Below are 27,723 nucleotides of genomic sequence, written 5' to 3'. Positions count from 1 at the left end.
GGAGAGGATCAAGGTGGAAGGGATCTGCGCCAGGAGGGGTGGGGCTGGAGTCCAAGGGGAAGGGGTAGCTTGAGGAATGGGTTGCGGCTGAGAGAAGACAGCCTGGAGAGAGGGGTGGTGTGAGGAAAGAATGGATGGCAGGCCGTCATTGTGGGGGGGTCACTGGGGGTCAATATAAAGATGTTACCCAGTATGGTGACTCGTGCGAGGGGGTAAAGGAGTTTAATACTGGGAAATCAGTGAGTGAGAGGATTAGTTGGATTAATGGAATTAGTTGACCAATGATGCGGGGCGGGATGAGGAGGCTGCAGTCAGTATTGGGGCAAGAGTCCTAGCAAGTTGGGGAAGGAAGATGGAACGAAGCAGCTGATACTGAGAACAGGGAGAGGAGCACAGTTGATCAGAGTCGGAAGGAGGAGTGTGTCTGAAGAATTAAAAATTGCATTAAGAAGGAAGTGAGGCGTCCACTGTTCAAGGTGGGCAGAAAATAGTGTTGGTGGCCTGAGGAGTTTTTCTGTGTTGGAAGTATTCCTGCCTGAAATTTGTATTGATATTTCCTCTTCACTACCAGTGGAGTCCACCATCGAGTGCCTAGTGATTTAGGAAATTAAATGACTATGCAAGCAGCCCTAAAGTCAAAGGGATAAAGAAGTTACACCGTGTACCCTCCCTTCTACCCCTTCTCCAGATCTGATTTAACATAGATGTTCCTGAGAAGATTGCCCGCCTGCCCCTCCCTCCTTACCTTACTCGCCTATCTCCTTGCTTCTTTCCTTCCATTCACATTGATTCTTGTCAGCGTAAGACTGCCCTTTAGCCCAGTGTGGAGTGTGAAGTTTTCTTTTCTTTCGCAACACAGTTTGGGAGAGAGGCGGATGGGGAGAAGAGCATGGAAAACAAGGAAGCGGCTCTGGGAACACCACATTAAAGCCCAGCTTCTCCCAGAGGTGCATCTAAATAAATCCTGGCTTATTTCATAGCTATTTCTGTCAGGCTTCTATTTTTGCTTTGTTAACTGAGAATTTAGACCTTTCGTCTCTCTTCAGCCACTTATTTTTTAAACAGGCTCTTCCCTATTCTATTACTTACCATGCCTCGTTATGTAGTTGCAATAGAATTTCAAGACGATGACTGTACATTCGGTAGAAAACGAGGAAGGACTCAATGGAAGAAAGGGCAAAGGGTTAAGAATCTTAGACTTGAGAGAAAGTCCCTGCTTCAGAGCAAGGATGAAGAATGCAACAAAATTCTAATTGCTCAAACTATACAGGGACCTTGGGAATGTCCCAAGTCAGGGAAATTGGGTCAGGTCACTGAAAAGGAATTCAAAAAATAGCCTTTTTATCAGGGAGAAGAGTGTGTGTATGAGACATACAGTATGCAACTAGAAATATTAAGTCTAAGGAGAATGTTGCACCCCCGTGGCAGTTAAGAAGTAAAGACAGCAGTTGATGAAGACTGGAAAAATCGAGAGTTCGAGGTCTGTATAAAGGTCCGCTAGAACTTTTTTTTGTTGTTCGTTTGAGACAGGATTTTAACTCTTGTCACCCAGGCTGGAGTGCAGTGGCATGATCTCAGCTCACTGCAACCGCTGCCTCCTGGGTTCAAATGATTCTCCAGCCTCAGCCTCCTGAGTTGTTGGGATTACAGGCATGCGCCACCCCAACATTCTAATTTTTTGTATTTTTAGTAGAGACGGGGTTTCACCACGATGGCCAGACTGTTCTTGAACTCCTGACCTCAAGTGATCTGCCTGCCTTGGCCTCCCAAAGTGCTGAGATTACGGGCATGAGCCAGTGTGCCCAGCAGTCAGCTAGAACTTTCTAGTCAAAATTGCAAGCCCGGCCGGGTGCGGTGGCTGAAGCCTGTAATCCCAGCACTTTGGGAGGCCGAGACGGGCAGATCACGAGGTGAGGAGATCGAGACCATCCTGGCTAACACGGTGAAACCCCGTCTCCACTAAAAAATACAAAAAACTAGCTGGGTGAGGTGGCGGGCGCCTGTAGTCCCGGGTACTGGGAAGGCTGAGGCAGGAGAATGGCGTAAACCTGGGAGGCGGAGCTTGCGGTGAGCTGAGATCTGGCCACTGCACTCCAGCCCGGGTGACAGAGCAAGACTCCGTCTCAAAAAAAAAAAAAAAAAATTGCAAGTCCCAGTTGTAATGAAAGAGTTTAAAATAAAGATAGAGAAAATAATTCAAGATTATTTTCAAAATCTGAGACTAATTACATATATAAGATATCATTTCTGTAAGACAAGTTCATTTACTTAAGAAGTTGGTGGCTTTTACTAGAGTCACTGCTCAGTGTTTCTGAGAGCTTTTGGAGACCATGAAAAATTGCTGATGTGTGACTCAATTTTTGTTTTTGGAAAATAATAACATATTCATATCCTTACAATTCATATGAACAAATGTTAACCTTTTGTGTATTTGCTTCAGATCTTTTTTTACAATTGAAATAAACATTGTAGATAAGGTTATGAAGTACCATTTGAATCCTCAGTTCCATTCTCCCTTCTTCTCAAAAGTAACCCCTATCATGAATTTGATGTCTTTCTTTCCAGTCCCAGTTTTTATACTTCTGCTAATTATATATGCAGTCATAAACCGTATGTAACATTTGTATTTATACAAGTAGAATTGTACTGCAGGTATATTTCTGCAGTTTGTATTTGCAAACTGTCCATTTATTACATATAGCTTTTATTTTTACATTGTGATTAGTCTGTCATTTCTATATGACATTATATTTATTGATTCTACTTGTAACCTCTGAACTGTCTTGTTTTTCTCATTACCAACAGAGAGATGAAGAAGGTTAAGAACTTCCTCACAAAAGTCTTCTTATGTAGGATAATTTCTCTACAGCAGGGTTTCTCCACCTTGGCACTACTGAGATTTAAGGCTGGATAATTCTTGGTTGTGAGGAGATATCTTATGCATTTTAGAATGTTCAGCAGTATCCCTGGCATCTACTCACTAGATGCCAATAGTACCTTTCCAATTGTGACAACCAAAAATGTCTCCTGCCAAACATCCCCTGTGTAGCAAAATCACAGCTGGTTGAGAACCACTACGTTACTTGTGTGTACACAGAAGTGGAACTGCTGGTTCAAGTTAAAGTTAAAGTCTCTCTTTTTTTTTTCTTGAGACAGAGTCTTGCTCTGTCGACCAGGCTGGAGTGCAGTGGCAGATCTCGGGTCACTGCTTGCTCTGCCTCCCAGATTCACGCCATTCTCCTGCCTCAGCCTCCCGAGTAGCTGGGACTGTGGGCACCCACCACCAGGCCCGGTCGATTTTTTTTTTTTTTTTTGTATTTTTAGTAGAGATGGGATTTTGCCGTGTTAGCTAGGATGGTCTCGATCTCCTGACCTCGTGATCCGCCCGCCGCAGCCTCCCAAAGTGCTGGGATTATAGGCGTGAGCCACTGCACCTGGCCCTCAAGTTAAAGTCTTAAGATATTCTTACTTGTGCAGTTTTAGGCAGGATTTTTTTTTTTTGTCACTGTTGCTCCTGGTATGAGGGACCTTGGCCTAGACTAGCACTGGTTCTATAGTACCAGGAGACACTAGAGAGAACATTGAGATTTCAGTTTGAGAATGGGTTGGAGACTGCTGTATGGATGCCTGTATCCTCAACCTCCCCTCCCAACCACACTAGACCTCTTTGCCTGAACAGATTTTTTGAACTTGGGCGTCTGTCTTTTATTATTATTATTATTATTATTATTATTATTATTACTGTTATTATTATTTGAGGCAGGGTCTTACTCTGTCACCCAGGCTGGAGTGCAGTGGCATGATCACAGCTCACTGCATCCTTGACCTCTTGGGCTTAAACAATCCTTCCACCTCAGCCTATTGAGTAGCTGGGACCACTGGCAAGTACTACTCACTATGCCTGGCTAATTTTTAAAAACTTTTTGGCCGGGTATGGTGGTTCATGCCTATAATCCCAGCACTTTGGGAGGCCGAGGTGGGCAGTTCACGAGGTCTGGGGTTTGAGACCAGCCTGGTCAGCATGGTGAAACCCCGTCTCTACTAAAAAATAATGCAAAATATGGCCGGGCATGGTAGGGTGTGCCTGTGTTCCCAGCTGCTCGGGAGGCTGAGTCAGGAGAATTGCTTGAACCCGGGAGGCGGGGGTTGCAGTGAGCTGAGGTAGCGCCACTGCACTCCAGCCTAGGTGACAGAACGAGACTCCGTCTCAAGAAAAAAAAACTAATCTTTTTTTTTTTTTCTTTTGAAACAGAGTCTTCTGTTACCCAGGCTGGAGTGCAGTGGTACAGTTACGGCTCACTGTAGTCCTGACCTCTTGGGCTTAAACAATCCTCCCAGGTTAGCCGCCCAAGTAGCTGGGACCTCAGGCATGTGCTACCATCTCTGGCTAATTTAAGAAAAAGCTTTTGTTGGCTGGGCGTGGTGGCTCACGCCTGTAATCCCAGCACTTTCGGAGGCCTAGGCGGATGAATCATGAGGTCAGGAGATCGAGACCATCCTGGCTGGCACGGTGAAACCCCGTCTCTACTAAAAATACAAAAAAAAAAAAAAAAAATTAGCCGGGCATGGTGGCGGGCACCTGTAGTCCCAGCCACTCAGGAAGCTGAGGCAGGAGAATGGCGTGAACCCAGGAGTCGGAGCTTGCAGTGAACCGAGATGGCGCCACTGCACTCCAGGCTGGGCGACAGAGCAAGACTCTGTCTCGATAAAAAAAAAAAAGAAGAAAAAGCTTTTGTAAAGGCACGGTCTCCCTGTATTGCCCAGGCTGGTCTCAAACTCTGAGGCTCAAGCAGTCATCCTGTTTCAGCCTCCCAAAGTGCTGGGATTACAGGCATGAGCCCCTGTGCGCAGCCTTAAATTTCTTTTTGTAGAGATAGGATCTTGCTATGTTGCTCTGACTGGTCTCAAACTCCTGAGCTCAAGCGATCTTCCTACCTCAGCCTCCCAAAATACTGGAATTATAGGGATGAACCATGGCATCTGACTGGGCATCTGTCTTTTAAGGTGGAGTAGATGAAGGAGAGAGAGAGCAAGGGGGTTTTATTATGTTTTTTTTTTTTTTTTTTTTTTTTTGAGACGGAGTCTCGCTCTGTCACCCAGGCTGGAATGCTGTGGCCGGATCTCAGCTCACTGCAAGCTCCGCCTTCCGGGTTCACGCCATTCTCCTGTCTCAGCCTCCCGGGTAGCTGGGACTACAGGCGCCGCCAACTCGCCCGGCTAGTTTTTTGTAGTTTTTAGTAGAGACGGGGTTTCACCGTGTTAGCCAGGATGGTCTTGATCTCCTGACCTCGTGATCCGCCCGTCTCGGCCTCCCAAAGTGCTGGGATTACAGGCTTGAGCCACCGCGCCTGGCCTATTATGTTTTTTATTTTTGGTTTGAGAGGGGGTCTCACTCTGTCACCCAGGCTGGAGTGCAATGGCATGATCTCAGCTCACTGCAATGTCCACATCCCGGGCTCAAATGATCCTCTTGCCTCAGTCTCCCAAGTAGCTGGGACTACAGGGATGCACCACCGTGCCTGCCTAATTTTTGTAATTTTTTGTAGAAACTGGGTTTCAACATGTTGCCCAGGCTGCTCTCAAACTCCTAGACTCAAGTGATCCGCCCTCCTTAGCCTCCCAAAACACTGGAATTAAAGGTGTAAGCCAGCGTGCCTGGCCTTAATGTTCTGATATAATACTTAGAATGTAGGGTACCCTCAATAAATATTTTTTGAGTTAATCTTTGGGAAGAATGAAGATGAGGTTCAAGGGGAAAGGCAACTGAGCTCTGTCATTCCTCTGCCTTTGAATTAAATCACTGAATTCAACACTACTGTGAGGAGGTGGAAAAAGGCTAGGAACATTGTGGAATGAGTCCAAAGTTTGAAATGTCACTCTAACCTTCTCTTCTGGTAGGACTCAACAGTAGCCTTCCTTGAGGACCTGCCTTTCCCATTTGCTGCCTGAAGTTAATGTTTCTTGCTGGCCAAATCAGGGACATGCCGGCATTGTAAGGGCTGATTATCTGATCCTCTTACTAATTTATTGGTTGGGGTGGGATGAGCAGGGAGGAAAAGGGATACCTTGCTTTTCTTTTATGGCTCTTTTAGCATCTCAAGTCATAGCCCATATGCCTCCTTTCTTGTTGATCCTTCTTCCTATAGCTTTGTTTTGTTTCCCCTTATAGTTCCCTCTTATGCTTTTCATCTCCATCCCTATCTGCATCCATAGCCAGGGGGCTTGGGTTCTGAGCTGATGGGGTACCCTCCTCTGCAGAGCGGGATGAGTGGGTGTTCCGGCAGGGATGTGGTCATTGATGGCCAATGAGGGCGAGAGTACCACTGCCCACTTCTTCCTTGGAGCTGGAGATGAAGGGCTGGGCACCCGTGGAATAGGCATGAAGCCAGAAGAGAGTGACAGCGAGCTCCTTGAGGACGAGGAGGATGAAGTGGTAAGAATGGGGAAAATGATGTAACTTGGTGTTGGAGCCTCTGTCCTCGAGAGTTAAGATTCTGTTGATTGGAGATACCTCTCTGTTCTTTCCAAATGCATAAACTCCCTGTCATAAACAGGCCCTATCCTGGTTTAGGGGAGGGGGCAGTAGAGATTAGTTAGGTTGCCTCTCTTAGAAACCCGTGCCCTAGCCGGGCGTGGGTAATCCTAGCCCTTTAGGAGGCCAAGGTGGCCAGATCATTTGAGGTCAGGAGTTTGAAACCAGCCTGTCCAACATGGTGAAACCCTGTCTCTACTAAAAATACAAAAATTAGCTGGGCATGGTGGTGGGCGCCTGTAATCCCAGCTACTCGGGAGGCTGAGGCAGGAGAATCGCTCGAGCCCAGGAGTTGGAGATTGCACTTTGGGAGGCCAAGGCAGGTGGATCACCTGAGGTCAGGTGTTGGAGACCAGCCTGATCAACATGGTGAAACCTTGTTTCTACTAAAAATAAAAAAAATTGGGCAGGCTCGGTGACTTCAGCCTGTAATCTCAGCAATTTGGGAGACCAAGGTGCGTGGATCACCTGAGGTCAGGACTTCAAGACCAACCTGGCCAACATGGTGAAACCCCGTCTCTACTAAGAATACAAAAAAAAAAAAAAAAAAAAAAGAGCCAGGCATAATGGTGGGCGCCTGTAATCCCAGCTACTTGGGAGGCTGTGAAAGGAGAATCACTTGAACCCAGGAGGTGCAGATTGCAGTGAGCTGAGATCATGCCACTGCACTCCACCCTGGGTGACAAGAGTGAGACTCCATCTCAAAAAAAAAAAAAAAAAAAAAAATTAGCTGTGATGGTGGGCCCCTATAATCTCAGCTGCTCAGGAGGCTGAGGCAGTAGAATTGCTTGATCCCAGGAGGCGGAGGTTGCAGTGAGCTGAGATCATGCCATTGCACTCTAGCCTGGGCAACAAGAGCAAAACTCTGTCTCAAAAAAAAACCCAAAAAACTGTGTATAGATATATGTATATATATACACACACACACACACATATGTACATGTATATGTATGTGTGTATATATATGTATATGTGTATATATGTGTATATGTGTGCATATATGTATATATGTATGTGTGTGTGTATACATATATATTATATATATTTGAAGCGCCTATATACTCCTCCCTGGTAACATCCCCTCCCCATCCCCAGAGGGAACCACAATCCATAATTTGGTGTTTGTCATTCACATATATTTATTTATATTTCTACTGCATATGTATGGGTATTTGTTTGTATGTTTTTAGACTTTATATCAACGTATTCTTCTGCCTGCAGCCTGCTTGTTTTTGTGAGGTTCATTCATATGAGTAGTTCTGGTTTATTCGTTTTTACATGGCTTCTTTGTTTCTCTTTCTAGGAATACCATAATGCGGGAGCTTGCCCCACAGTTCCAGATTCCATGGTCCATCCCCACAGAGGCTGAGGACATTCCCATTGTTCCTACCACATCTGGCACTATGTAAGCAAAAGTAAAAGATGTGGAGTAACCTACTTAAGACCCATGGGATTCCTTCAGCCAGACTACTGGTTACTTCCTGACCCCACACTATCTGACTAATGGAGGCTGGGCCTCTTATACACAGTCTTCTTAACTCCACTTATATTCCCTGCCTTTTTTTTTTTTGAGACAGAGTCTCGCTGTGTTGCCCAGGCTGGAGTGCAGTGGCATGATCTCGGCCCACAGCAACCTCCACCTCCTGGGTTCAGGTGAGCACATCTGGCTAATTTTTGTGTTTTTAGTAGAGACGGGGTTTCACCATGTGACCAGGCGGATCCTGAACTCCTGAGCTCAAGTGATCCACCCGCTTCCCCATTCCAAAGTGCTGCGATTACAGGTGTAAGCCACCGTGCCCAGCCTCCATTTATATTCCTAATCACAGTTTCCTTTTCATTTTCTTTTTTTTTTTTTTTGTGACAGGGTCTGGCTCTGTCTCCCAGGCTGGAGTGCAGTGGTGCACTCATGGTTCACTGCAGCCTCTACCTCCTGGGCTCAAGTGATCCTCCCACCTCAGCCTCCCAAATAGCTGGGACCACAGGCGTGTACCACCACGCTTGGATAGTTTTTTTTCTTTTAACTTTTTTATAGAGACAGGCTGATCCTATGTTGCTCATGCTCACCCTATGTTTCTCCTGGGCCTACGTGATCCTCCCACCTCAGCCTCCCAAAGTGCTGAGATCACAGGCATGAGCCCTGCTCAGCCCCTCTATTTTTTGACATGTCAAGTAATGTGATGACAGGAGGTGGGATGGGGGTGTGGGAGAGGCTCTGATAACATTTATGATCTTAGGATGGAACTTCGTTGTGTCATTGCAATTGTTCGTCATGGGGATCGTACTCCCAAGCAGAAGATGAAGATGGAAGTGAAACACCCAAGGTAGGAAGAGTGTCCTAATTTATACAAATAGGTTTTCGTGAGGAAGACTGCATGGGGGGCAACTCCTGGAGGCTTTGACTGTCTCATCCCACACTGAAGCTTCTCATTACTTCTTCAGGTTTTTTGCTCTGTTTGAAAAACATGGTGGCTATAAGACAGGGAAATTACAACTCAAGTGACCTGAGCAGCTCCAGGTAAGGTAGTGAATCTGCCCAGGAGGAGCAGTGCTATGAGAGAGAGAATGAGGATATGGCATTGGGAGTGTTGATGAAAGACTAGGATCAAAAGGTAACTGTCTAGGACTTGGCCTTCTGCATGGATACCTTATTATCTCCTCTAGGAGGTGCTGGATATCACAAGGCTGTTGTTGGCTGAACTGGAGAAAGAACCAGGTGGTGAGATCGAGGAGAAGACTGGAAAACTGGAGCAGCTGAAGTCTGTATTGGAGATGTGAGAAAGGGGATAGCAAAAGGGAGCCAATAACAGTGAGAGTTGGGGTGCTGGAACAGAAAATAAACTGTGACTTTATCCTGCAGGTATGGTCACTTCTCAGGTATAAACCGGAAGGTACAATTGACTTACTACACTCATGGAGTAAAAGCTTCTAATGAGGGGCAAGGTAAGATGTAGTCCCCCTTACCATTACCTCTCAGATCTTGTGTTCTTTTTATTTATTTATTTATTTATTTTTGGTGTATCTTCTCTCCCCACCAGATCTCTTTTGCTTGAGCCTGTAGATGACCTATACCCCAAATTACCTCTCTGGCCTCCTCAGAAGACCTAACATTTAGATGTTCCCACTACTTTTCTTAGATCTAGACCATTCACTGCCGCTTATTCCCTCCGATCCACAGAGGGAGGCTCTGGCCCCATCTCTGTTGCTGGTACTGAAGTGGAATGGATAACTGACTCCAGCTGGCCCTGTTCAGGCTGAGAAGCTGGGGTGAGCTTTTCGCTACACGTACCCCGGAGGACAGGGTGAGTGTTTTGGGGAGTAAACACATAGCGGGGCCGGGATAACATGATTAGAGAGTAAGTTGAGGAAAATGAAGTGACAGAGACAGTGGGGAAATGAATATTTTTTCTTCCACGAGTATTTATAGCAGTCCATTCCTGGTCCCCCGCTTTGTCCCCAGGTGACTATGCTGGCTTCCCTGGTTGTGGGCTGCTTTGTCTCCATAGCAATTTCCGCCACAATGTCAAGATCTATGCCTCTGATGAGGGTCGTGTTCAGATGACTGCTGCTGCCTTCGCCAAGGTGCATACTACAGTTCTATAGTCCTAGTTTCCATTAGGTAGAGAAGCAGAGAATTTAGAGAACCAGTTGGAGCATTTCAGGGTGCTTGTAGGCCAATTCAGAAGTTTCTGCATGTATTGGACCCATTTTGTACTACTGAGAATGAGCTGAGAATTATCAGTGAGGGTAGGCCCCATCTCTTCAACCAGGTCCCATTCGATCCCTGGAACCATCTGGGCCTAGGGATACTGACCTGCAAGGGAAAGAAATAGACCTTGTGCTTTCTCTTTAGGGCCTTCTGGCTCCAGAAGGGGAGCTGACACCCATTTTGGTGCAAATGGTGAAGAGTGCCAACATGAATGGGCTACTGGACAGCGATGGGGATTCCTTGAGCAGCTGCCAGCACCGGGTGAAGGCTCGGCTGCACCATATTTTACAGCAGGATGCGCCCTTTGGCCCTGAGGACTACGACCAGGTCAGGCTCTAAAATAACCTGGATCCCCAAGTCCTAGAATTCTCAATAGTAGGGATCAATAATAGCGGTATTTACTGCATGCCAGGCACTGTTTTAGTTGTTTTACACATATTATTTAATCCTTACAGCAACCCTTTGAGATACGTACAGGTCCACAGTCTGTTATGCGTAATTTTGAAAGTTAAAAAGATTTTTTCTTGACATTAAGATTCATTTGGCAGCTAAACCTGACACAAACTGTCATAAGATTTTTATAATCCTTAGTTTTGCCACTTAGTGTAAATAGTCATGCATTTTGTGGCAGAAATATTAATGTGTTTGGTTGTGCCATAGGCCCTGTTGGAGGTATTATATACATATGGCGTATATACTGTATTCACTTCTAAATTCCCACACATTCTCATTCCAAAGCACAGCTCAGATCCCAAGGACCCTGAACTAAAGAATGTTTCAGTTATCCATTGTTGCATAATAAACTACCCCAAAACATAGTAATCTAAAACAACAACCATTTTATTATCTCTCACAGTTCCAGGCTCATCTGATCTTGCTTGGAGTCTCTCCTGAAATTGCAGTCAGACATTGACTGGAGCTGGAACCATCTGGAAGTTCAGCTGGGATTGTGGGATGGCTGGCTCTCTCCCTCTGCATGCTCTCCCTGTAATCTCCACATGGTTCTTCATATGGTTTCCGTAGCATGATAGTTGGATGTATTAAATGGTAGCTGTAGGGATATTCAAAAGCAGAAGCTTAGAAGCTTTCTTAAAGTGTAGGCTCAGAATTAGCACAACATAACTTTGTTATTTTTTATTGGTTAAGCAGTCACCGGGCCAGCCAGATTTAAGGGAAGAGAAGGAAGACAAATAATTGATGGTGATCTTTAAAGCACTACAAGGACTGCAGACCACAAGGACTTTCTTCCTGTTTTACAGATGAGGAAACCTAGGCTCAGAAGAATCTAAGCAATTTTCCCCATGTCATCCAGCTAATACAAACCCAAGGAGTCTAACTCCAAAGCCTAGGCTATTACAATGCTTTACAGTATTAATTCTAGTATATGCCATTACCCAATATGGTCATTCTTTTTCCTGCATATCTAGGCCACAATTGACCAGGAAGTGGTTTTCTCCTCTTCCCACTCCTCACTTCTGATATGTTATTTTTTTTTAAAGTTTAAAAATGTGGCCAGGCGCGGTGGCTCAAGTCTGTAATCCCAGCACTTTGGGAGGCCAAGACGGGCGGATCACGAGGTCAGGAGATCGAGACCATCCTGGCTAACACGGTGAAACCCCGTCTCTACTAAAAATACAAAAAACTAGCTGGGCGAGGTGGTGGGTGCCTGTAGTCCCAGCTACTCGGGAGGCTGAGGCAGGAGAATGGCATAAACCTCGGAGGCAGAGCTTGCAGTGAGCTGAGATCCGGCCACTGCACTCCAGCCCGGGTGACAGAGCGAGACTCCGTCTCAAAAAAAAAAAAAAAAAAAAAAATGTAAAATTGTGGTACCACTTTAACCATTTTTAACTGTACAGTTCAGTAGCATTACATGAATTTACATGGTTGTGTAACATTTCTGATTGGTTCTTAAATGAGCTAAGTAAGCACATTGCTATGATTCCATGGTATTTTCTGTGTTCTCTGAGTAGGACTCGATAAGGAACAGGATCTTGTTCCTTTATTTCCCAATCCATTGCTCACTGTCAAACTCAAAAAAGCTAAGGCAGCTTTCCTTTTCTGCCTTGCCTTCTTTTGCAAGCAAGAATGAAACTTGTGAGGACCTGAATAGAATTGTGCATTTTCAGCCACAATCTTGATTCTCCCTCCCCATTTCTCATTGACTGTTACTGTCCTAAAAGCCTGAGTCGGAACTCAGTTCTGAGGCAGCATTTCTACTTTAGGCTCAGGCTAGCATCTTGTTTAGAGGAAGAAGATGATGTTATCTCTGATCTCTACTCATGAAAACATTCTGTGGAGATTTTGAGGGATTTTGGTTTAATCCTTATTCTCCAGTATTTTCCATGTGTATTCTAGAGCCCTCAAGAAAAGAACTTAGGTCTGTTTTATTTTCTCTGGACTCTAAGACTCTTAAAATCAATCCTTCTTAGATGACTATATGCTAGAGCAGTGCCCTTACCTGAAGGCCTAGAGCTGCTACTATGCCCAGTAACCTAAGAATGCTCACTGGAGTGAACCAGCATACAGATCTGTATTGTGGGTAGTCTCTGTGTAATAAGCTCACAGGAATCTGGGCAATTAGTGCTGAGCTTATCTTTCTTTTCTTCTCTCAATTCTTCATAGCTGGCTCCCACCAGAAGTATTTCCCTGCTCAACTCCATGACTATCATCCAGAATCCTGTGAAGGTCTGTGATCAGGTATTTGCCCTGATCGAAAACCTCACCCACCAGATCCGGGAACGAATGCAGGACCCCAGGTCTGTAGGTGGGTATGAATACTATCTTCCCTTCAAGGTCTCGGGTATGGATGGGTTTCTCAGGCATTCTTGTGTCATCTCCTAAATGTCAGAGACCAGGCCTCCTCCTCCCTCTGGTTCTACTTCAGAGTCGTCAGGGTCTTTGGTTGGAGGTAAAATCTTTGATTCTTATCTGATTTCTGCCTTTCTTCCAGACCTGCAGCTCTACCACAGTGAGACACTAGAGCTAATGCTACAGCGTTGGAGCAAGCTGGAGCGTGACTTTCGACAGAAGAGTGGGCGCTATGATATCAGTAAGATCCCTGACATCTATGACTGTGTCAAGTATGATGTGCAGCACAATGGGAGTCTGGGACTTGAAGGCACAGCAGAGTTGCTCCGTCTCTCTAAGGCATTGGCTGATGTGGTCATTCCCCAGGTGTGTCTTGTATAAGGGACCTAGCCTGGGGATGAGGGTGTTGGGAAGGAAAGAGAAAAGGTAGAAAGGAAGGGTGATTTGGGACTAGAGGAAAGCCACTTGGAGGAGGAATAAGTTGAGTTTCTACATTTCTCAGGGTCCAGTCTGGCTCTTGGTAAGTACAGGAGGCTAATTCAGGAGACACCTGGAAGAGGGGGAATGTAGTGGATATGAAAGAAGCCCTAGACGTGAGGTGAAGACAGGCATGATCTTGGTCCTGGGAATATGAGGCATGAGAAAACAAGATTTATTGAGGTATTTATTCCTGGCCTGTGGCCCCTAGGAGTACGGGATCAGCCGGGAGGAGAAACTGGAAATTGCTGTGGGCTTCTGTCTTCCACTGTTGCGGAAGATACTGCTTGACCTGCAGAGAACCCACGAGGATGAGTCTGTCAACAAGCTGCATCCCCTGTGAGGGAGGGCTGGGAGGGGTGTTGGATGGAGGGAGGGGCATGTCAGGGAGTCTTGGGGGAATCAAGGCTGGGACAGCCTGGGGAAGCAAGAATAGACAAGATTTTGGGATGGAAAGGAGAGAAGTCTTTGAGGTGGGAGAAGAGAGTTTGCAGAAGGGTGGGAGGAGGATTAACTGACTGTGTGAGTGATTTAGCTGTTATCTCAGGTACTCCCGAGGCGTGCTCTCCCCAGGTCGCCACGTTCGAACGCGTCTCTATTTCACCAGTGAGAGCCACGTCCACTCCCTACTCAGTGTCTTCCGTTATGGAGGACTTCTTGATGTAAGGATCCTCCTTCTTCTTTAGCCTGTGAACAGATTTTTTTCCCAGCATTCTTTCACTCTTCTCCTCATGCTTTTTAAATGAAAGCTTTCTCCCTTCTCATTAGCTCCCTGCTCATTCCCTGCCTCCCTTTTCCTTAAGCAATGGCTTACCTCTTTTTGCATTTGGTAGGAGACCCAGGATGCACAATGGCAGCGAGCTTTGGATTATCTTAGTGCCATCTCAGAGCTTAACTACATGACCCAGATTGTCATCATGCTTTATGAGGACAACACACAGGTGAGGAGCCAGCAGGTTGGGGATGAGAAGAAGGCCCCTTCTTTTGACTTCTATTAAAAAAAAACTCACTTATCCTTACGATTTGGAGAATCCAGCTAGGTGTGGCACTTAGGCACAGCATGACACAGAGCATCCAGGAGGTTCTTACTGGAACAGAAAATATGTTCTGGGATATTGCTGAGCCAGAGAGATCACCTAGAACACAGCTCTGACATTAGGAAGAGTATGGAATTTGGGACAATGTTGTAAGTCTTATTTTCTTTTTTTTTTTTTTTGAGACGGAGTCTCGCTCTGTCACCCAGGCTGGAGTGCAGTGGCCGGATCTCAGCTCACTGCAAGCTCCGCCTCCCAGGTTTACGCCATTCTCTCGCCTCAGCCTCCCAAGTAGCTGGGACTACAGGCGCCCGCCATCTCACCTGGCTAATTTTTTTTTGTATTTTTTTAGTAGAGACGGGGTTTCACCGTGTTAGCCAGGATGGTCTCGATCTCCTGACCTCGTGATCCACCCATCTCGGCCTCCCCAAAGTGCTGGGATTACAGGCTTGAGCCACCGCGCCTGGCCAAGTCTTATTTTCTTAAACATGGTTATACATAGACCTTCTGCATATGGCTCCACAATGATACTTTTTTTTTTTTTTTTTTTTTGAAACAAGGTCTCACTCTGTCACCCAGGCTGGAGTGCGGGGCTGCAATCTGAGCTCACTGCAGCCTTGCAACCTCTGCCTCCTGGGCTCAAGTGATCCTCTCACATCAACCTCCCGAGTAGCTGGGATGACAGACATATGCCCCCATGCCTGGCTAATTTTTTGTATTTTTTGTGGAGATAGGGTCTCAACATGTTGCCCAGGCTGGTCTCGAACTCCTGGAATCAAGTAATGTGCATGCTCCAGCCTCCCAAAGTGCTAGGATTACATGTGTGAGCCACTGCTCCCGGCCCAGAAGATACCTTTAAATGTTGTGCTATATGCACCATAGCCAAACTGAGTTATTGTGGAAGGTGATGGGAAGGGTTGTAAAGCTGGAAGTTCAAAAGTCATGTGCAATGGTGAAATCACAAATGGTGGAGATGAGGGAATGAGGATCCTGTAAGAGACAATATATAGTTGAAAGGAAGCTATAACAGGTCAGCCCCGGAGTGGGACAAGACCCTAAATTCCTGGGAGGATGAATCCCAACACTTTGGGAGGCCTAAGAGGGAGAATCATTTGAGGTCAGGAGTTCAAAACCAGCCTGGACAACAGGGCAAGATCCTGTCTCTACAAAAAAAATTTTTTTAAATAAAAAATTAAAAAAAAAAACAAGGCACAAGCAGAGGAAAGCTCTCAGTATATCATCTCTCAGACTTGATAAGATTGATTTCTTTCTTTCAGGCCTATAGGAAGCTTCCTATTGTAATCACATTCCTTCTTTTCAATTACTAGTGCTGCTTAGACCCTGGCTTATCCAGGGTGATGGTTGTCCAGGATATTTTCCTCAGCTTTACAAGAAAATCATCTCTCTGCTCCTTGGTCACAGAGCCTTATAATACTAATATTAATATGTATCTTCCTTGCTCTATAAATATAGGCATCCAACTTGTCCTTCCCTCCATCCCTTCTTCTCCTCTTGTCATCTCATACTTTTCAACTGTTTTAGATTATAAAACTTATGACCTTCATAGCAGCTATGCCCTAGCTGGTCATCCTCTCTAGCCCTGTAACTAGCTCTGCCCTGTGGGCACTGGGACTTTTGGGATCCTGGGGTTTAAAGGAGCCGTGACTGGCTTTCCACCCAGTCTGATTGCAGGTCATGAACATGCAGTGCACGGGGAACCTGGACCTCATCCCCTTGCGGGGATGGTGCCGTAGGAGGTCGGGAGACCTTCCCGGCCTTCCCCAGCCATCGACCTACAGCCCTGGGCTGTGTCCACCACTCACCTGGCATCCTGCACACAGGTGTCCCTCCCTACCTCACCTTCCTGTTTTACCTTCTGTCTTTGCCTTTTGGGATCTAGGGACTCAGACACTATCTAGGTGGGATGTGTGTGTATTGGGGGTTGTGTGATTGGGCCCTTGTGGGCATTGTAAGAATTCTGTTTTATGTTTCTAGGGGTGAGATAGTTGGAGAGGAGGGCTTCTTGGTTCAAACAAGAAATGTAGTGTGGTTGCAGTAGCCACAGCTGTCCCATGGAAAGAAGAGAGGGTGGCCAGACTTTCTTATTTGTGGCTGAGCCATTGTGTTTGGCTTTCTGAGTCTGGTAGGGGGATAGATACAATTAGGAAACTGCTGTGCTGAGAACTAGGAATGGGTTGAATAATGATTTCTCAAACTCAGATTGGGAATGGGAGGGCTGTGGGGAAAGGGATCTTGAAAATAGAAGTGGCTTCTAGTATAGAAAGATGCCCCAGACAGTTCCCTCCATAAAGTGCATTTTCTGTTCCCTTTTCATCCCTCTTCCCCTATAAATCCTTTGGTTCTTGCAAACTTTCTAATATTGCTTGGCTTTGTAGGGACAGGAATCCAGGATAAGTATAAAACTTTAGGGTTGAGGTGGCAAGATGATTAATTATAGGGTCCTTTTTCTCCAGGTACTTTCTGAGACTTCATCCTCAAGGCCTGGTGGCTACCGGCTCTTTTCATCTTCACGGCCACCCACAGAAATGAAGCAGAGTGGCTTAGGTATGGTTTTGCCAGCATTTCTCACCTATTGTTGGAAAAGTTGTCTGTCTGTTCTTCAGAGTTTTATTGTGGGAAACCTTTGTCATGGGGTTTGGAACCATCCAGTCAGTGGAATATCATCAGGTGGGGTTAGGGAGGATGAAGTGGGAGAAGCCATAGTTAGATGTGAACTTGGATCTCAGATGATTGTTCCATCCCAGGAAGGTGTTTATCTCTTGGTTTTCTATACCAATCACATTTCCCTGGCCAAAGGGCATTTTTCTGGCTTTCCCTCTCATTCCTTATCTGTCCCTCCAGTCTAGCCCAGACCTTAAGGGGCCATGGAGACTCTGAACCTTCAGAGTTATCAGAGACAGAGCTATAAATAGAGGTGCTTGCAACCCTCGTAAATGTATTCCTCATTTGAAGAATTGTGCCATGTCTTCCTCTGAAACCTGTGTTTTTCACATCCCCACTCTTGCCCTTCCTACCACCATGCCCTTTCCTCAATCATCGCCTAATCCTGTAACTTTTTCCCCTTCCTTCTGGAAAATTGACAAGTCTGAGACTGGTGTAGTGGCAGAGGCATCTCTCAGGACTTTGAGGAAATGTCTCTTGATTTTTGGATCCCTGGAAAGGGGTAGAGAACATCATTCAACTTTTTTTGAGAGCACAGACGGCAGGAAGGACCAAGCCTCAGAGGGTATTGTATTCTTTGGGTGGGGGCTCGGTCCTTGGGAGAAACTATCTCTGAGCACAGTGCCTTGTGAGCCAGTAACTAGAACTGGAGGTCAGACATGATTGTGTGGGGCCTGGACTTGGTCCCCTTGCTCTTTCTGTCTTGTCCTATCATTCTATTTAGCGCCTCTAATTTTTCTGTTGCTTTTGTCCTTGGCACCCATTTTCTTGGCCCCAAAATGGTCAGCTTTTGGACTAGCAAGAGGGAGAAAGGTTTTGGTAACTTTCCAGGCTAATTTTATGAGAATAAGTTGCCTTCTACATTCCTGAAATGAGATAGATGGTTTGGGGCATGAGAAATAAATGGTAAGTATGTAGATCTGGCCAGGCGCAGTGGCTCATGCCTATAATTCCAGCACTTTGGGAGGCCGAGGAAGGAAGATCACTTGAGGTCAGGAGTTCTGAGACTAGCCTGGCCAACATAGTGAAACCCCATCTCTACTTAAAATATAAAAATTAGCTGAGCATGGTGACACATGCCTGTAATCCCAGCTACTGGGAGGTTGAGACAGGAGAATTTCTTGAACCCAGAAGATGAAAGTAGCAGTGAGCTGAGATTGTGCCAGTGTACTGTAGCCTGGGTGCGAGAGTGACACTCTGTCTCAAAAAAAAAAAAAAGGAAAAAAAACAAAACAAAACAACAATAGTGTAGATCTATGACATGGGCCTCTCTTCCCAGAAGTACCAGTAAAGAATAGGTTCCAGGCCGGGCGCGGTGGCTCAAGCCTGTAATCCCAGCACTTTGGGAGGCCGAGACGGGCGAATCATGAGGTCAGGAGATCGAGGCCATCCTGGCTAACACGGTGAAACCCCGTCTCTACTAAAAAATACAAAAAACGAGCCGGGCGAGGTGGCGGGCACCTGTAGTCCCAGCTACTTCGGAGGCTGAGGCCGGAGAATGGCGTAAAACCCGGGGGGCGGAGCTTGCAGTGAGCTGAGATCCGGCCACTGCACTCCAGCCTGGGCGACAGAGCTAGACTCCGCCTCAAAAAAAAAAAAAAAGAATAGGTTCCAGACAGACTAGAAAAGAGGATAGGTGTGTCTTGCCCAGTTAAGTGGGCCGTGGGTATGCTTTCAAGAACAAGGCAGAAGTGTGGACATGGAACTGGTTGGCAGATGGTGGTGGTAAGGTAGAGACCACCCTCTAAGATGATCTGAGGACTGGGCAGAACAGAGTTGGCACGACTGCACCAGAAAAGTATTCAGTGGAGGAAGTGTTTGTAGGACAAAACTTAGGGTGGTCTGGGATAGAGCCAGCTAGTTTTAGCTTCGCTGAAGAAAAGCAGTCATATTTAGCAACTGTTATTACTCTCTGGAATCTCATTCCAGAGCCTGTTTGAACATGAAAGGTGGAGGAAGTTGCTGTATAGAGGAGAGGTCCTGAATTCCTGGGTTGGAATCGTCAGCCATCTGAACTTCCTGATTGCTCTGGTGACCCCAAAATCCTGGGACCCCTGAAACCATGGTCCCTTCTTGGTGGCCTCAAGGGAATTGAACTCCTTTCCACTCCATCCATAGGGAAACCCTATGAATGTTAAGTCACAAGCCAAATCCAGGGTCTTGGCTAAGATGGATTTGGAAATAGGGAGGCAAATCCTGAGAACTTGGGTGTCAGTCTTGTTTCTTCTTGACAACTCTGTCTTTATAGGCTATAGTAGGAGAAGGAACCATCGAATCCTAACCCTCCCCTAGATCAGCTGTTGGAGACAGTGACTGGTCTGATTTATTACATATTCAGAGAATATTCAAATTTTATTTAATCTTCTCATTGGCAATGGAGTTCTCTTTGCTTTCTTTGAATTTATATGTGTGGGCTACTGGCTTTGAGCATAGGCTTATGAGATAATACACTTTTGAGAGCAGAAAAAACATATCTTTTTGTTGTTATTTCCTGTATTCCTTCTTAGTAGGGTGCTCATCACATAATAGGAATGCTTTACATATAATCAACTGATTCTTCACATGCCCTTCAATTTCTGTCCATGTTAATTTCAGAAACTGTGCTGGTTCCTGAAAAATAGTTATTTATTTTCTAACAATACAGTTGGTCCTCAGAGTCAGGAGACCTGGGTTCTAGTCCAGCTTAGCTGCTAAAGAACTGTGTGACCTTGAGCAAAGGAGGTCCCTTTTGGATCTCAGTTTCTTCATCTCTAAAATAAGAAAGTTGAACTGGATGGTCTCTGAGTCCCTTCTAGCTTAAAAAATTCAATGAGGCAGGGGGTTGTGGCTCACACCTATAATCCCAGCACTATGGGAGGCCAAGGTGGGAGGGTCACTTGAGCTCAGGAGTTAGAGACCAACTGGGCAACATAGTGAGACCTCGTTTCTATGAAAAATAAAAAAATTGTCCAGGCATGGTGGCATGTGCTGGCAATCCCATCTACTTGGGAAGCTGAGGTGGGAGGATCACTTGAGCCTGGGAGACCAAGGCTGCAGTGAGCTATGATTGTGCCACTGCACTCCAGCCTGGGCAACAGAGTGAGACCCTGTCTTAAAAAAAGAAAAAATTATGAGCCTCATACTTTAATTCTTGGGAAAGGTAAATAGGCCTGAAGGGAGGGGATGCTGGATGAAAAGCTTAGGAAGGATCAGAAGGGTGCCAGCTGAGTGTTCAGAATCAGTCTTCTAGCTTCAGTCAAAGGCTTTTCCTTTCAAATCTATAAGGACTAGATTTCTGGGTTTCTCAAGCTATATGTCCAGGGTAAGGGGTGCCCAATTAAATCTAGGGGGAATCTAGAGCAACTTACCTATTATTTGAGCATTTCTGAGAGCCACCTCGAGAGCACAGTCTATCCCTTTCAGTGTGTTGAATCCCCTAATATGACTAACCCTGCATTTGTAGTGGCCTCTTGTCTCTGCCATGTAACTCTTCAGAAGAATCCCCCTTTTGCTTGCCCACTGTGACTATGCAGAAGTGTAAAGCCATTTGTGGAATGGCCACATGGTGGTGGCTCTGAATGGCTGTGTGTGTGTCTTGATGTTATCATGTGAAGTTGTGTATAGTTCTGTGTGATAGTTGTGGCTTTACATGACTATTAACACACTCCCAGCTTGCAGGCTCACAGTGCAAGGGCTGTTCAGCACCACAGTGCTGGGTGGCTCCTCCAGCACCCCAAATCTTCAGGACTATGCCCGCAGCCATGGCAAAAAGCTACCACCTGCCAGTCTGAAGCACCGAGATGGTATGTGGGTGGGTTTTGGGGGATAACTCCTTTTTTCACTTGTCTCTCAGCAAGGACATAGCTCAAGAACTATTCATGCTTAAGATGACACTGGCCTGCCGGGCGCGGTGGCTGATGCCTGTAATCCCAGCATTTTGGGAGGCCGAGGCAGGCAGATCACTAGGTCAGGAGTTCAAGACCAGCCTGGCCAACATGGTGAAACCCCATCTGTACTAAAAATAGAAAAATTAGCTGGGCATGCTGGCGTACACCTGTAATCCCAGCTACTTGGGAGGCTGAGGCAGCAGAATCGCTCGAACCCGGGAGGCGGAGGCTGCAGTGAGCTGAGATTGTGTCACTGCACTCTCCAGCCTGGGTGACAGAGTGAGACTCACTCTCAAAAAAAAAAAAAAAAAAAAAAAAAATGACACTGGCCTTATAACAAGTTTTCTTCATCAGTAATAGATGGGAGAAAGAACCAGGACCCCTTCCACCCCTCCATTTGCTTTCCCTCTTGCCATAAAAATACTACTTTTTTATGCTTATCCCTTCGTAATCTCCCACATACAGTCCTGTTGCATCAGTTTGTACTCTGTCCTGGATTCTGGCCTGTAGGGGTAAGGACCAAGGAGGATGATGCATGGCTGGGAAGAATATAGTGGAACCTTAATTAAAATCCAGCAAATTGGGTTTAGGGAAGGGAATGTTGCTCAGCTAAGGCAGAAATGATAATATGGAAAGAGACTGGGGGAAGGGATAATATTTCTCTGAAGATTTTATTTCCAAATGACCAGAAAGAGGACACAGTGGTAAAATTAGGGTTGTTTGTATGGGTGTATTGTGGTAGAGATGACACATAGATTCCCAAGAGATTTACCAAAGGAAAAGAGATTGACATGTGTTAGTTAGAAATCCAAGGGATGGGCCGGGCGCGGTGGCTCAAACCTGTAATCCCAGCACTTTGGGAGGCCGAGACGGGCGGATCACGAGGTCAGGAGATCGAGACCATCCTGGCGAACATGGTGAAACCCCGTCTCTACTAAAAAAATACAAAAAACTAGCCGGGCGAGGTGGCAGGCGCCTGTAATCCCAGCTACTCGGGAGGCTGAGGCAAGAGAATGGCGTAAACCCGGGAGGCGGAGCTTGCAGTGAGCTGAGATCCGGCCACTGCACTCCAGCCTGGGCGACAGAGCGAGACTCTGTCTCAAAAAAAAAAAAAAAAAAAAAAAAAAAAAAATCCAAGGGATGGGGAGGGGAGCAGGTCAGATAACTAACTTTAAAGTAAAGAATATCTGGCCGGGTGCGGTGGCTCATGCCTGTAATCCCAGCACTTTGGTAGGCCGAGGTGGGCAATCACAAGGTCAGGAGATCGAGACCATTCTGGCTGTCACGGTGAAACCCTGTCTCTACTAAAAATGCAAAATATTAGCTGTGCGTGGTGGCGGGCACCTGTAGTCCCAGCTCCTCGGGAGGCTGAGGCAGGAGAATCGCATGAACCCGGGAGGCAGAGCTTGCAATGAGCCAGGATCGCGCCCCTGTACTCCAGCCTGGGCGACAGAGTGAGACTCCGTCTCAAAAAAAAAAATAAAATAAATTTAAAAATAAAATAAAATAAAATGACAGACTATCTTGTGGGCAAACTCCAAAGCGGAGGGTGGGGACAAGGGTGGGTATAATCCCCATGATGTCTTTTCTCCCCAGAGCTCTTGTTTGTCCCGGCCGTAAAACGATTTCTGTGTCGTTTGCAAAGCATCCGACTAACGGTACGTTTGCTTCTGACTCAGTGTCATTCCTCCTCACCATGTCACCTCTAGACACTTGACTCTGAGTTTTGACACTGACTTTGCTTCTCCTTCCACTGTGTTGACACCCTGCTGTCTCTGAGCCACTCACTAAGTGTCCCTCCTGGGATGGTTTCCTTGTGACAGCCTTAGTCTTGGCTACAGCTTGGCTTCCCCATCCCTGTGGCAACTCAGGGTCTTACTTCCATAATCACCATCATCACTTTTGTCAGCATCACCACCAAAACACCATCAAAACCTCTCCCTTTCCTATCACATGACTGCCAGGCTGTGTACAGATATGATGGTTCCCCTTCTTAGGATGGGAATAGTGTTTCCTAGATTGATTCCATTTCTTCTCTTCTCCCATACCCCCAATTCCTCGGCTTATATAACTTTGATCTTTCTGTTTTTTCTCCAACTCTTTTGTTGGGGTGGATGTGGATAACTAGTTTGTTCCTTTTTTGGAGCAATGCTGCAGTTCCCAGCTCCTAAGCCTACTTATATGGGTGTTAGTCTTGAGTATATAGTTTCCCATCTCCATATTTCTTTCTCCTGCCATTATGTGTATGTTGTGTGGCTCTTGTGCTCCTGACATTTGCTTTATGTTACTACTAACCTAGTGCCTGGGCCTAGAAAACAAGAGCCCAGGTTGCTTTGGGATAAAAAATAAAAAGAAAAGAGTAGGAGGTAGTAGGTAAAAGAAAAAGGACCGTACCTTGAGTTTTTAAGTGTAGTTTCCATGTGGCACCAGCCTACCTATGAGATGTCTGCTGGGGATTCTGGGGGAGCTTAGGAATGAATAATATTTTAAGAACATTGAAGAACCGGGTCTGCCCACACTGCGGTGGGAGAGCTTGGAGATCTCTGTAAACCATAAATTGAGGGGTATGGTCTCTTTGTAGGGTATAGCAGGAGAACCGAGGCTCACTCTCTTTGTAAGTTTTATCCTTGGTATCCTTATTTTTCTCTCTGTATTATATTTTGTCTTCAAGGTAAATCTAGTTTTTTAGGTATGGTTTTCTTCTGTTCAAGAGCCAAGACTCTCTGAGGGAAGTAAAATTAGACTAGAAAACCTCTATATGCTAATCTCCTATTGCCTAGCAAGTGACAGCTGCTAGATTTTAGCCCAGTCAGGTTGTACATCTTCACAAGGCACTGCTGAAATCTCTCCCTAGGTTGACTAGCCTATGCTGGCTCAGTTTATCCCTGCCCCCAGGCTCCCAATTGTGCCTGTGGCAGGAATTCCCATTCAGAGCCTCATGGGTGTGCCCGCTCATTTAGCTTCAAGCTCTTTTGTCCTTCATGTGCCACAGCCATCTCCAGAATAGAACCTGATGCATCAATAGCACAGCCTGGGACTTGGACTTAGGGTCCACAGTATAGTACGAGGAACGTGGGCTACTCAAATCAGAGCTAAATCACATATCTCCTAGTTCTTAGGTGCCATAAGAAAAGACCCAAGTCCATAAAGCAGACCCTCAGACCTATGTACCTCCAGTTCCCCAAAGCCCTGTTTAGCAGCCTCACCCATTGAAGAAGATTTAATTCTGTCAAAAGGAGGTGAGGAAAAAAGAGCTGGATAATGCAGGTATTGTGCAGGAAAACAAATTTAAGATCCCCAATACCCTGCACACTTCCTTAGGGGTCTTGTGGCCTCCTTTGTTTTTCTTGTGCTGGAGCTTGGAGGCTAATATGCTTAAGAAGCCAGAATCTGGGTTCTACCTGTTGACAACAGCAGAAATTTGGAGCTGTATGTCACTTGCTGAGGAAGATTATCTAGATTCAATTTGACTCTCAAGAAATATGAAGGCTCTCCTTCATGGCCAAGATCTTGCTTAACTGACCAACAATTACAAAGTGGATGTTTTGTCTGTAGTTGCAGATAAGTCACAGCAGCTCTGTCATCACCATCTCCTTGCCATGATATCTGGCTTTGAAACAGCAGCTAGACGTACTGGACCTGGCTTTGGAAAAGAGGCAAAGCAGTGTGTCTTCACACTTTGATGGGAGAGCAGCCCTCAGCCTATCCCTGCCTCTGTTCCTGATAAGCTGCTGTTATATCCTGGAACTATATCCAGCACACAAGTATAGCCTGTTACTAAACTGCACACTGAACTCACCAAAGTAAATTAATAAAGTGGGGAAGACTGTGGCTCATGCTCATCCAGAATGTCAGCATGTGACCACTGGATTTGTCAAGTCCATTATCTTCTAGGGACCCATGTAACTATGTGACCATTGGTACATACAGTTAGTGCTCACAAGATTAGCCTAGGTAGAGCTGAAATCTGTCCTGACATCCAAGCTAAGGTCTCTGAAGACCACAGTCTCATGGGATCACCTTGTGGAGCCAGTTCTGGTCTGGGAGTTTTGAGCAGTCATCCTCAGCTGCCTTGATTCTACCTTCTCTATACCAACATCCCGTATTCAAGTTCTTGTCCATCCTCACATCATGTCTTAAGATCCCATACCTTTTCTCTAAGATCTTTCCCTGTTGTTCCTCTTACACTCCTCTCCACATGCCTTTGACTGCCTTCAACCTTTTGTAGCTCAATTACATGCATCCACAAAGTTTGCCAAGTAGCTAAAATGAGGGGTTCAGAATCAAAGCTGTTCTACTCACCAGCTGAAAAATGTGCAGTTAGACTTACCAGCAGTGGGAAGAACATATAAAATTTTATCTAACTTTCACCTTCGTAATGGATACAGTATCTCTAAGTCCTGAGTTTTTTTTTTTTTTTTTTTTTTTTGAGACGGAGTCTCGCTCTGTCGCCCAGGCTGGAGTGCTGTGGCCGGATCTCAGCTCACTGCAAGCTCCGCCTCCCGGGTTCACGCCATTCTCCTGCCTCAGCCTCCCGAGTAGCTGGGACTACAGGCGCCCGCCACCTCGCCCGGCTAATTTTTTTGTATTTTTTAGTAGAGACGGGGTTTCACCGTGTTAGCCAGGATGGTCTCGATCTCCTGACCTCGTGATCCGCCCGTCTTGGCCTCCCAAAGTGCTGGGATTACAGGCTAGAGCCACCGCGCCCGGCAGTCCTGAGTTTTATGTGCACTTTTTTTTTTTTTTTTTTTTTTGAGGCAGAGTCTCGCTCTGTCGCCCAGGCTGGAGTGCAGTGGCCGGATCTCAGCTCACTGCAAGCTCCGCCTCCCGGGTTTATGCCATTCTCCTGCCTCAGCCTCCCGAGTAGCTGGGAGTACAGGCGCCTGCCACCTCGCCCGGCTAGTTTTTGTATTTTTAGTAGAGACGAGGTTTCACCGTGTTAGCCAGGATGGTCTCGATCTCCTGACCTCGTGATCCGCCTGTCTCGGCCTCCCAAAGTGCTGGGATTACAGGGTTGAGCCACCGCGCCCGGCCTACTTTTTTTTTTTTTACGTGATTGTTTAAACAACAGTAAGGTCAAGGATGGTTAGTCAATATTGGTATTTTCACATATTGATTCCATTTTCCACACATACCGTTTTAAAGGAGTTCTACATCTGGTTTCCTGTCAGTCTCCTGTGCCAGCTGCCTAATACCATCCCTGTCTTTGGCTATCTTAGAGTGTGGTCCAGAAGGCCTGCCCTAAAAAAGAGCCTTTTTAGCTTGACTGTCTTGATACCAATACCATCCTTGAGACTCTTCTCGGAGTGCCTTTGAACTTTTCATTTTTATGCCTACTTCATAAATCCATTCACCTGAGAATGCAGGCCCTAAGTAGGGTTCATCCAATGATGAGGGATCCTGAAGCTGTAGTCAAGACTCCCAGCCACAAAACTGCCAGCTCACCCCTGTTCACAATGATGTGACTGCTGTCTACAAGCACCGACTCAATTATGCTCAAGGAGGAAGGGGAGGACATTGCTGTATGATGAGGTCTCACTTATCCCTTCTTTCAGACTCGTTGTGTGATGACACCACTCTTCTTCCCTGTAAGAGATGCCCAGTGGCTCTGACCATCTCTGCTTCTCTCTTAGCTCACCTTGGATCTGAGTGTCCCCGCCTCCCAGTAATGCTTGTGCTAGTCAGTGCCCCCCTCATTGTCTCTCCCTCTTCTCTTTCTCTATCTTTGTGCTTCCTGCCGTGGTCCCCTCACCCCCTCCAGAGCTGCTGGATGACCAGCACCCTGTGGTCCGGTTGCTGCGCAGTTTTTCCTCTGACTGTACAGGGGGCCGGCCAGTCTCCTTGGATGCCACGCTGGCGCATCACCTGCACCAGTGCTCCTACCACCTGCGCCTCTTCCGGAACTGGCTGCGCTCAGGCCAGGATGATCCCGAGTGCCTCTACGGTACCCCCTGCCGCCAAGCTGGCTGCTGCCACTACCCTGGCTGGGACTGACTGCTTTGCTTATTGCACTTCTGGCAGGAGAGCCCACCTATTTCTTTCTCCTGTTTGCCTTGAGGTTATGTAACTTGCATTTTAGTGGCTTGGATGGGATTGGGGCCGGACTGCCTGGTAGCTGTAGCATTGGCTGCTCATCCCTTCCTATTCTTCTTTCTCACCGCCCCCTAATGTTACTCATCCCCTAGTTCTGTTCAATACAGGAGTAATCTCTTGCCTTGGAATCTGTTCTTATCACTCTAACACTCTACTGCCACCATCTTCAAATCCAAATGTTTTTCTAGCCACTCTGAAGAGCTAGAGGCAGTAACTTTCCTGCCCTCCTGCCATTAGATCATGGGGGAAATTGAGGCACAGAAGCCTCAATTGTATCCTTGGGGCAAACAAAGGACAGAGCTTAGAAGATGGTCAGGTTATAACCCTTTTGAGTTACGGGCTTTAGTCACTGGTAAACAGGAAGCTGTCTTGCATCGACATTGTTGTCCCGCATATCCTTAGTCCCTTTAAGGAGATGTTGAGGAGGCATAGGAAAGATTGGGGACTGAGAAAGTGGTTGGGATGTGTTTTTCTTGATCCTCCAATGGGGACATTTTTTCCATCACCAATCCCTAGTATTAGGGT

General features: G+C 46.2%; 1 protein-coding gene across 1 annotated transcript; it reads left to right on the top strand.

Annotated features, from left to right (window-relative positions):
- Window positions 1–467: 467 nt before the first annotated feature.
- LOC104678550 (inositol hexakisphosphate and diphosphoinositol-pentakisphosphate kinase 1-like) lies at window positions 468–27,099 on the top strand. Its single transcript, XM_030930802.1, is given in 18 exon segments — window positions 468–947; window positions 5,899–5,992; window positions 6,259–6,433; window positions 7,836–7,937; window positions 8,767–8,853; window positions 8,972–9,047; window positions 9,194–9,303; window positions 9,390–9,472; window positions 9,667–9,831; window positions 9,990–10,111; window positions 10,383–10,565; window positions 12,861–13,002; window positions 13,189–13,412; window positions 13,735–13,862; window positions 14,071–14,185; window positions 14,357–14,464; window positions 17,032–17,122; window positions 26,867–27,099. Coding segments are annotated over 16 exon segments (1,977 nt in total). The 5' UTR covers window positions 468–947; window positions 5,899–5,992; window positions 6,259–6,425.
- Window positions 27,100–27,723: the final 624 nt, after the last annotated feature.

This window comes from Rhinopithecus roxellana, chromosome 5, assembly GCF_007565055.1.
Source record: "Rhinopithecus roxellana isolate Shanxi Qingling chromosome 5, ASM756505v1, whole genome shotgun sequence".
Classification (NCBI taxonomy): Eukaryota; Metazoa; Chordata; class Mammalia; order Primates; family Cercopithecidae; genus Rhinopithecus; species Rhinopithecus roxellana.
The sequence above is the reverse complement of the archived record's forward strand: the minus strand, read 5'-3'. Positions and strand labels throughout refer to the sequence as shown.